At 49.6% G+C, this 11,055-nt stretch overlaps 1 protein-coding gene across 4 annotated transcripts in view; it reads right to left on the reverse strand.

Annotated features, from left to right (window-relative positions):
- The window catches only part of Efcab6 (EF-hand calcium binding domain 6), a 203,569-nt gene that overhangs the window by 32,149 nt on the left and 160,365 nt on the right, over window positions 1-11,055 (reverse strand). For all 4 annotated transcript variants that reach the window (XM_031351264.1, XM_031351255.1, XM_031351274.1 and 1 more), the window contains 3 exons: window positions 8,567-8,746; window positions 3,903-4,052; window positions 19-214 (listed from right to left, as the gene is read on the reverse strand). In XM_031351264.1, coding sequence (XP_031207124.1) covers window positions 19-214; window positions 3,903-4,052; window positions 8,567-8,746 — 526 coding nt within the window. The remainder of the gene's footprint in view (window positions 1-18; window positions 215-3,902; window positions 4,053-8,566; window positions 8,747-11,055) is intronic.

An 11,055-nucleotide genomic window follows, 5' to 3' on the forward strand; every position in this document is an offset into this window, starting at 1 on the left:
CTTTGCCAATCGTCGTACCTTTACTAGAGCGGGCTGGGAGGACTCCACAGCCTCCTGCATGCTCTTTATCACTTCGTCTGGGGTCAGCCGAGAGAAGCTGACGGGTAGGTTTTCCTCCTTCTCCTTTGGGTGAGTTCTGCTGGCCCAGGTGATCTCAAGTGCTCTCAAGAAGTCGACGGGGTCGATGTAATTGTTATGCACACTGACATCCAAGCTTCCCCACAAAAGAAAAGAATAGATTCATTGGGAAAAAAAAAAGTTGCTTATTCAGTCAACAAACAGTTGCAGGATACGGAGGCAGTGTGGGAAAGAGAATGATTCAGAGAGGTTGGTGCCAGCCCTCCCTTCTGGAACAGGCCCACACGGGTGCTGCTTTCTGATGTGCATACCATGCAGAGGAACAAGGGGAGGGCTTTGAGAGGTAAGGGTGAGGGGATGCCCCAGAAGGGAGGCCATGGGCTGCCCTGTCCTAAAGACCCCAAGACCCAACGGCTGGGCTCTGGGGCTCAGAGCTTCGGAGAGCAGGACGTAGCAAGAGTTGCTGGGTAAAAGAGAGAAGCCAGCCCACCGCTGGGGCATTTGAGGTGAAGACAGCCCTGATGGGGATAGTGGAAGTAACTGGGCAGCAGCCAGCTGAGCGACCAGCCAGACAGGGAGTTCCTGTCACGGCAGAGGCTTTAAACTGTGGGGTGTGCGGGGAGATGTGGTCGTGGGGCTCGGAAGGGAAGTATATCAGAGCTAGCACACGGATGGGGGCACCGAGGCAGAGACACTAAATTCTTCTCCAAGCCTGGCTAAAATGAATTGTCAAGCCAAAAGCTCTCCAAGGGTTTTGTGCAAAAGCTATCTAGCTTAATATTTTCTTCCATAAAAATTTCCATCTCAGTGTATGCCCCCACAAGGACATCTGTGCAGCCATGACAGCACCTTCGTGCCCTCAACTCAGACAGAGAAACGATTCCCTCTAAATTCCAAAAGAATAACGTGAGTTAGGTCCAAGAGTTCTCCATGAGCACTCAGGTGTGTTTATTAAAGACTCCAGAAGTCACATGCCTTCATGGTCCCCGCTCCTGGGCTGGGGAGATGGCACAAGTGGGAAAGTGCTTGCTGGTAAGAAGACAGACCTGATTTTGAACCTATATCTGTGGGGGATTTTGTTTTGTTTTGTTTTGGTTTTTTTTTGTTTGTTTGTTTTGGCTAAGTGTGGAGATGGAAGAGACATGGACATGTGGGGCTTGCTAGCACAGCCTACTTGGTGAGTTATAATCCAGTTCTCCAACTCAAAAATAGAAAAAAGAGGCAGGCAGAACATGCGTGTGTATGTACACACATGTGTGCACACAAGCCAAAGGTTGCTACTAATGTGATTAAGTTCTTGGGGCCCCTGAATGCCTGCATTTTCTGTCAGCTGGATGGGAGCGAGCATCCAAGGAGAAAAAGCTTGGAAGCTGGAATAGGAGAGAAGTTTCCAGTGACTTGGATGCTTCTAAAAGAGGCAAGAGCCTTGCTTTGCAAGCTACAGCTGCGGAGCCTGCGTTGGCATGGATCACATGACTGGGACACAAGGACACAGACAATCAGTGCTGCTTCATGCGAAGGGAAGAGCTGCCAGCGCGGTATTAAGATGCAGCAATAAAGCAAACGCACATGAGAACCTCCTTGCGAGGGCTTAGAAAAGTCTATTTTGGACCTAGGAAGGAATAATCTACATGTAATTACCAATAGCCAAGATGTTTATCATCAAGGGGTCTTTGAGGAGGAACAAGCGACTGAGTGATGGATCCTTATTAAGGCTTCGATGCGCAGGAAAGTTGATCACCCATTGAAGGGTGGAGAGCAGAGTCTGAGGTCTTTTTGTGTTGTTTATAAACGTATCGAGTCTAACTTCACTTCAACAAGACTCTCTCAGAACCATTTAACTAATTACTTATCTGTGTCTATTTTCCCATGATTTATTCATTGAACACATGAATTCTTCTTATTCAGTTGGAAATAGATTCAGAGAGAAGGCTCTTAAAGGAGAGAACACGTGAGTACTTCAAAAAGATCTGGATGGACCTTCACTTCCACACACATCTATCACACAATGTATGCATGCACTCCATACATACATACATACACTCTATACATCCCACAAACATGCACTTCACACATACACATACCATGCACACATGCATGCATGAGACAACATATACACTCCATACACACTACACATGTATGTATGTGTGTATATATATGTATATATATTATGTATATATATATTACACACATGCACATACTATATATACCACATATATACACACATGCATACAGACATGATATACCACAAACACAGTATATACTACATATACCATAAACACACAAGCATGCACATGTCCTATGATACACTCACATATTATAATACACAACATACACATTGTACACAGTATGCACATACACACATAATACAGACACAAGTGCAAACACATACACACACTCAAAGTGGTGGGTTTTTTACAGCTTGCACATAAAGAGGCAATGTCTTCAAAAACAGAAAATTATTTTGTTCTTGGACTCCAGATGCATACAAGCTGTGGGACAGTTAAAACATTCTAGAATGAAACAATTCAGGAAATGTAATTCTTGTCTACCATTTTTCTAGAAAATTACTTCAGGAAGGACCGACCCCAGCCAAGAGAGAATGGAAGCCAGGAAGTCAAAGGCTGGGCTGAGCATAGACTCAGCAGCCTGGCCCTCAGTCCACAGAGGAGGAACTAAACATGCTGGATGCCTATGGCTTTTCTTGGACCCCACAAAGAAGACAGGTCACTACCCTCCCCCCCCAAGAAAACTTTAAAAACCCATTTGTTAATTTCTGATAAATGAGATCGATATTCATGAACTAAGAGCAGGATGATTCTAACGACAGGCACTCATAGGACAAACCCAAGCACAGAGCGAAGGAGGGCGGGCAGGCAGTCGGGAGAGGGACAGGTTGGAAAGCGAGAGCCAGGGGACTCTCCCAGAACCCAGAAGCGACAAGAAAGAAATACAAAATATGTGAGAAAGCTCGAAACCAGGAGGGATGGAGTCTGGGTGGCTCCCTGGTCAACATGGGGCTTCGTCAAGAAAACGTCCCAGAATCTCAGGACACGAAAATGGCGTGCCCTAGGAGACTGAACACACTGGACAGGGAAGTTTGTCCCAGGGTGGGCTGGGGAATTAGCAGCAGTGACAAGGAACCAGGACACTGAGCAAACAGGAGTAATAATCGCAGGGCCCTGGGGGAGTACTATGTAGAAAGGAAAATGACAGCTGGCCATGGTGAGGTGGACTCTGCTTGCAGACCACCCAAGGCCAGGTGCGGCAACACATGGTGAGCTGTGCACCAAGTTCTACGTAATGAAGCTTGGCAGGAGACAGTGGAGACACGGACTAAAGCCCATGTCTTCCTTGAAAGTCAATGACCTAATTCAGAAAACAAAGGAAAAAGCAAAAATCAGGAAGAGTTGATCTGAGCTTATCTTCTAGAAAAGGACACCTTCGGCTCCAAGGCCATCAGCGGAAAGCCTTGAGCACCTGACTGGGTGTGGGAAGCAGTGGCGGCGGGCGGGACAGGACAAAAGGCTGCCGTTTTCAGTGGGAGAAGCCCTGGACTGGGCTCTGAGAGAAGTTAAATCACTATTAAAGGAGTCTCTTTGCTTGTGGCAAGCAGCAAGCGGAGGTGGCCTCAGGGTCAAGGCTGTGTGAGAAGGAGGAGAAGAAGGGAAAAAACTAGGATACTGGCCCATTAGTCAGTACAGAAAGGGAAAACCAGGATACCAGCCTGTTAGTCAGTACAGAGAGGGACATACTAGGAGGAAGGAGAGAGGATGGGAAGAGAGGGAGGGAGAGAGGGAGGGAGGGAAGGGAGGACAGGCAACCTCTTCAGAAGGCTGATAAGCTCCTCCTCCTTCAAGGGACACCCACATTCCTGCAGCACCTTCTGCACCCTGCAAAGGGCGGTGGGCTTGGATTTTTCCATTGCATTGAACGCCTTGCTGATCTCCTCATAATGGTCCATGAGTTTCTCCCTGGAAGAGAAGCCACCTCAGACATGTAAGTCCAGGAGGAAAGTGACTCTTGATGCCCACTCTACTGTGGCAACCTGACCATTCAGCCAAGAGCTATTATGGAAGGCATTTTGCAGGGCCGGGAGAGGCGTTTGTGTGAAAGGGGGTCCCAGAGAAAAGCAATCCGCCTCTGCCAACCATCCTTTTATTACCATTATCGGCACCAGCACCGCCCTGGAGAAACGCCCAGCCCGTTTCCTGTATCAGAGTTGGTACTTTTCAAAGGGAACCAAGAGTTTAACACAAGGATCTGGCTGGTAAGAAAAATGCCTCTACCCTCAATAAATGCTTACGTGCACCTACTGTGTGACATGTGCTGCTGTGGATGCTGGGCACACAAGGGCCTCAAACGGACAGCAGAATTAACACGGATGAGGGGACCAGTCTGGGGATATGGGGAGGACGAGTGCACAGTGGGTTGGAAGGAAAGGAAAGGAGCTAGTGAGAGGACCACCAAGCCCCACAGAGGTAGTAAACTGTTGTTCTAAATACTGGTCTCATAGGGACACTAGCTAGCCAGCACCAAAGTGACAGGACTGGAGGAGGACAGCGATCAAGAAAGGCTGTGGGCAAAGCATCCTGGGACACCTCATCCTGTTATCTTATTTACAATTATGTTTTATAATTTCTAAATTATGTGCTTACGTGTGCCTAGGTGTGGGTGTGCACGTGTGAGGGTGGGCATCCCTTGGAGGCTAGAAGAGGATGCCAGATCCCCTGGGGCTGGAGTTCTTAGCAGATGTGGCTAACCAGGGGTAGGTGCTGTGAGCAGAATTCAGCTGAGCTATCTAACCAGTGAGCTGTCTCTCAGCCCCGGCTTCACGTTCTGGTCAGGTGTGTACACTTCTAGAAACAGAGCCACCACCTGTGTATGACCTACAGAGCAGAAGCCAGCGTCCCAGAGTGTGCTGACACAAAGGATCTTCTTAGTAACCCTGCCAGGGCTTCAGCCCACTGGGTAGATGAGGACTCAGATAGTGTGGACTCGAGGTTGACATTCTTGCAGCCTGTAGTCTGGTCTCTATGGTTTACTCTGGAGGAAGACTCTCTGTAGTCTAGTCTCTATGGTTTACTCTGGAGGAAGACCCTTCCTGTCTTTAGTGGACTGAAACAGTATGGAGGGGGCTTGCTTGGTAGAGCACATGCACCTGAGTTTGATCCCTACTGTCCGTGGGAGAAAGACAGGTGTAGTGGCCCAGCATGCAATCCCCGTACCAGGAAGGCAAGGACAAGCGGATCACTGGGCCTTGACAGCCAGCCCAGCCTGACTGACAAGCTCCAGGTCACTGACAGGCCCTGTCTCAAAGAAAACAGAGGATTGAGCTTGAGGCACCTCACCTGAGGTTGGCCTCTGGCCTCCACATGGACAGTACACATGTACACACCTGAACATGCATTCCGCCCCCCAACCCCCACCCCGACTCCCCTACTGTCTTAGGGTTTTTGTTGCTGTGACGAAAACACTATGACCAAAATCCAAGTTGGGGAGGAAAGGGTTAATTCGGCTGACACTTCCAGATCATAGTCCATCATTGGAGGAAGTCAAGACAGGAACCCAAGCAGGGCAGGAACCTGGAGGCAGGAGCTGATGCAGAGGCCATCGAGGGGTGCTGCCTACTGGCTTGCTCACAGGGCCTGCTCAGTCTGTTTTCTTACAGAACCCAAGACCACCATCCAGGGATGGCTCCATCCACCATAGGGTCCTTCCCCCTTGATCACTAATTGAGAAAATGCCTTACAGCTGGATCTCATGGAGGCATTTCCCCAACTGAGGCTCCTTCCTCTCTGATGATTCTAGCTTGTGTCACATGGACACACCAAGCCAGCAAGTTATACCTACCTAGTGTGGCCCACTATGGACTGTCTAAACTGCAACATCTCTACCCTTGCACATCTCTGAGCATCTTCCTCCTAAGCCACTTGGGTGAATGCCTATCCCACAGGCTCAGGCAGCATCTTGGTTCCTGGTTGTCCCCCCGGGGCACAGAACGGGTTATCGGTTTCCAACAGTGGACCTGTTCTGGTTCTTGTCCAGCACTTCCACTTGGTATCTGAGGGATGGCTCCTTAAGTAAGCCTGGAAATGTACCACTGAACCCAAACTGTCGGAATGCGGGAGGGGCAGAGTGCAGGGAGACACCAGTCGGTTAGCAGGGGGAGAGGCATTGAGAGAAGCTGTGTGGAAACCCAGGTCCTTCCCTTGTGGGCAACTGGCTGGAGAGTCAGCCATCTAACCCAGGTGAGTCTGCTGGGTGTAACCGACTGCAACTGCCTTGGGATGCTTACAGCGTTCTGTGGACCTGGCCCTAGGCTTCGGAGCCTCTGCTTCTCATCACAATTTCTCCCTCACTTAGCTCTTCAAAATGAAAGCAGATGAAAACGGAGAGAATCAAAACAGTTTTTGGAGATACATATTTTTAGAAAATTGAGGCATTCAGCATTTCTTGGACTGGCTTCTGAGCAGCAATTATTTCCCTTTCAGGGTAAACATGTGCACGGAGTAAATGGGGGCTTGGAGCGGAGATCGACGCATCCTGCCAAACAGAGCTGCTGTTGGCCCACACTGGGCGGCAGCACCATCCTGGGGGTCTTGTCCTCTTCTGGCGCCGGCTGGCGATGCTGAGGAGGACACAGCCGTGACCTGGTAGTCACCAGGTCCTGTTGACCTCCTTCTCTACCATGCTCACCTGCTCCCTCTGCACATGCCTCCCTGAGTGGGCCTGTGCCAGGTGGCTGCTCACTGGCTTTTCTGCTCCTCAGTTTTAAGGGCAGGATAAAGGCCTGAGATGAATGCAGGATCACCAAAGCCTGCTTTGCTGGCAACACGAACGAGGGCGACTTCTAGCAAAACTAACTCCTTGGGAGGGAGGCGAACATCTCCGCCCCTTCAATTCATCTACCAGTGTGATCTGAGTTCACAAAGCTAGTCTGCCCGATGGGCAGCCATTATTTAATGACTCCTGCAAGCCAGGATTTCATGTGTGTGTGTGTGTATGTGTGTGTGCACACGCGGAGGCCAGAGGTGAGGCTGCTGGGTGTTGTAGGTCCTTGGAAGCCACCATTTTTTGTTGTTGTTTTGAGGCGGGGTCTCTTGCTGGCATACATCTCTCCAGGTTAAGACCAGCTGACCAGTGAGCCCCAGGAACCCACTCTTCTTTGCCTCTTTGGCACTGGGATTACAGGCAGGCACCATCGTGCTGGGCAAAGTTGCTCTGTTTTGGAAATGGGGCTGCTCAGGTGTTTGTCTTCGGTGGTGTGATGGTACCACTAAGGCAGGAGGTCAAGCGAGTGTGCATGAACTCTCTGGTCCCAAGGGTCAGAATGTAATGTGGCACACAGATCTCTACCTCATTGCTGCGAATCTCTCAGAGGAGAGAAACTGCGTGCTTACCAGAAGGGCCAAGGGGCCTCATTACTCACACATAGGGGGAGAGACAGGCATGAAGACCCTCGTGGGTAATGAGGCCAGCCCTGCCTGCTGAAGATAAATTCCACTTTTCATCAGCTTGTGGCATATTTGATTTATACCAGCCTTGTGCGTATTTTGCACCGTGTTTCACAAACTCAATCGTCTGCAGTTTTCATGGAGCGGTAAGTTCGACATAATCCAGGGGTAGATTTCACCTGCTTGCCTCTTAAGCCCGCCCTGCCCCTTGTGCCTCCCTTGTTTCCTTTGGGGTTCCTCGGCAGCTCCTCTCCCACTACCTTGGGTGCCTTGATGGGAGGAGGAGGAGGATGATGATAACTGAGTACCACCACTTGAGGTGGCAAGCAACAGACAGCCACACACTGGTAAAAGCAATTGAAGCCACATACGGAGTAGCTCACCTTTACTGGGCGCCTCCCTGTCCTTGCTCAAGCAGACACAACCTGGCCACGCCTGCATACATTTCAAACCTTCCTGGCCCATGAGCCACGGTCACAGGGCATTCCATTGTGTGCCGCAATGGTTTCAATAGGCAGACACCAGGTCATACATACTCCCTGAGGCCAGCGTGCTGACTCGGGATGGGAAAGTGTTTCCTTTGCTGGGAGTCACCTGGTCCAATTGCAAACAGCTTTGGGTCATCCTTGGGATAAAGTCCTCGAAGCAGAAATGGCGAGTTAAGCCACACACCCATCTATTCCTGCATGCGTTCATTTAAAGTTGTTTACGCGGTGCCTGTGGGGTGTCACAGAGATACCTATGGTGCCTGCATTCCAGATGGGCCACTGCAGGGTGCAGGCATCATGCAGTCCCCAACCACAAAGGGCAATGTTGAAGGGAGGGGTGAGAAAATATGGAAGAGCATGTGAAAAGGTGGCTGTCTGGGGAAAGACACAGGTAAAGCTTCCTGTATTGTGGCTCTTCAGCAGAGCTGGTTTCTAGGCTCCATAGTGTCGCATGATGTCCCAGGAGCCCTGACAGAGCAGTCTTTGCTGTCTGAATGAATGAGGGCTGAGCCCAGAGGCGGCACCCCACGCCGACACACCCACCTGTCACTGATCTGCTGCAGCTCCTGGATTTCCTCCTGGACCTGCTTGGGCTTCGTGAAGTGACCCAGGAAGTTGAAGTAGTCTTCCTTGTAGGGCCGGTGAACCTTCGGGGAGTATCGAATGCCCAATCTGTGCAGGAACTCTTGGTACGTGATATAACCCCTTCCCTCGATGTCATAGCTTTAAGGAAACAAAGACAATGCTGTCAGCGGTGCTATGGAAACTGAGCTGGCACTTGGGGACCGGGACTTCATCAGCCATTTTGGGGAAGTCTTCCTTGTCAGGTACAATCAAGGCCAGCTGACTCATCACAAATACAGTCTCAGCCTTGTGCCTCTGAGCCTCTCTGTACCTAGACTTAACAGGACCCATAGGTGATTCTCAGGTCCATTGACTTGACAATCAGAGACATGCCCGAAGAGAATGGGCCCAACACACACATCTGCCCTGTTTATGGAAACACGGTGACAAATGCAGAAATCGAAACCCCCCCTCTGCACACATTTTTAGTTGGGTATTCTGTGTAAATGGAGTTAGACTAAAGGTTAGAAGAAAAATCTTTCAGGAAGCATATTCCACCTTGAAGCCTCAATAAAGGAATAGCACTTGATTCAAGGATGTTAAAAGCCCCCCGTCTCCACTTTGAAGAGCCGCCAATTACATACACCCAGCCAGAGAGCCTAGAAGGAAAACAAGATAAGAACTGTGCTTTGTGCCTTTTAAGTCATTTTCTGTTATCAAGATTTTTCTGAATTATAATTCATTAAAAAGGGAATAATGGAGGTTTTATCTCCTGATGCTATTCACATAGAATAGAATTACTTCAATAAAAACTTGAAGGCAAATGGACCTCCTCCTCCTCCTCCTCCTCCTTTTTAAAGCATTTGTTTCTAACAGAAAGGTCTTGGTCTACAGGTAACCAAGGAAAAAGTAAGATCTGCAAGATGTAGCTTTTCCTAGATTAATTCAGGAGCTACAAGGCTCAGGATCTTCTAGTTAAGGCACGAGACCCTGATTCCCCTGAGGGGAGGATGCTGGTTTTTTAAGAGACTCCTCCAGAATGGCCACATTGTACCCTGCCAGTGAGGAGTGTTATCTCTGAGAGTGCTCATTCCTCCTCACTGGCAGCGCAGTGGGCAGAAGGACAACAGCTAGGGCCAGGGTGCTAGCTCTTGGGCTTCCACTGTGCAAAGAACGCCTGGCCCAAGCTAGTGGGCCTGCCCGGATGCCTAGAGATGTAGTGTATAGCACAGGTCCCACTGTGCCATGTGGACCTGCGGCTTCCCTTCAGACCTGTCTCTGACGTGGGTGAGGAAGTCACCCTCTGGTGGCTTCTTTCCCTCGGCTGGGGGAGCTCAGAGTACCCTGGTACCCGTAAGCAAGACCCTACCAACTCCCAGGAGCCATGGCAGCCCTTGAGGGTGAAGGCTCAGGACAGCTGCATTATGTAGGCTTGCTATCACTTAGGACTAGCCCACAAGCCTTTCCCAGGTGTGTGTGACCAGCCTGACCTTCGTACCATAACCCAGGAAATTACAGCCTGCCTTTACCTGGGAGTTTTGCTTTTTAAACAATGCACATGGGGGTTGGAGAGGTAGCTCAATGACTAAGAGTACTGGCTGCTCTTCCAGAGGACTTGTGTTTGATTATCAGCCCCATATGATGGCTTGGAACCAGCCACAACTCTACTTCCAGGGGATCTGATGCCCTCTTCTGGCCTCCTCAGGCACCAGGCACACATGTAACATGTACATACATTCATGCAGGCAAAACACTCATGCATATAACATTAAGTGAATCTAAAAAATAAATTAAATAGAGCAAAGCACAAAAAGAGCTCCTGCGTGGCCTCAGGGCTACCCCTAGTCTGACACTAGAGTGATATATCATGTGATTTAAGTAAGACACTCAAGACAATTGTACTGGCTGGTTGTGTGTGTCAACTTGACACAGGGTGGAGTTATCACAGAGAAGGGAGCTTAGTTCAGGAAGTGCCTCCATGAGACCCACCTGTGGGGCATGTTCTCAATTAGTGATCAAGGCGGTAGGGCCTTGATCACTTATGGGTGGTGCCATCCCTGGGCTGGAAGTCTTGGGCTCTATAAGAGAGCAGGCTGAGCAAGCCAGGGGAAGCAAGCCAGTAAGGAACATCCCTCCATGGCCTCTGCATCAGCTCCTGCTTCCTGACCTGCTTGAGTTCCAGTCCTGACTTCCTTTGGTGATGAACAGCCATGTGGAAGTAAGCTAAATAAACCCTTTCCTCCCCAACTTGCTTCTTGGTCATGATGTTTGTGCAGGAATAGAAACCCTGACTAAGACAAATTGGTACCAGCATAGTGGGGTATTTCTGTGGCATCCTGACCATGTTTTGGGGAGGACTGTGGAAGGACTTTAGAACTTTGAGCTAGAAGAGCCACTGGCTATTAAGAACTCTGTGGGATGTTCTGTAGGAGCTTGGAAGATCATGTTGAGAACAGTGCAGAGATGGA

This window comes from Mastomys coucha, unplaced genomic scaffold (assembly GCF_008632895.1).
Source record: "Mastomys coucha isolate ucsf_1 unplaced genomic scaffold, UCSF_Mcou_1 pScaffold11, whole genome shotgun sequence".
Taxonomy (NCBI): Eukaryota; Metazoa; Chordata; class Mammalia; order Rodentia; family Muridae; genus Mastomys; species Mastomys coucha.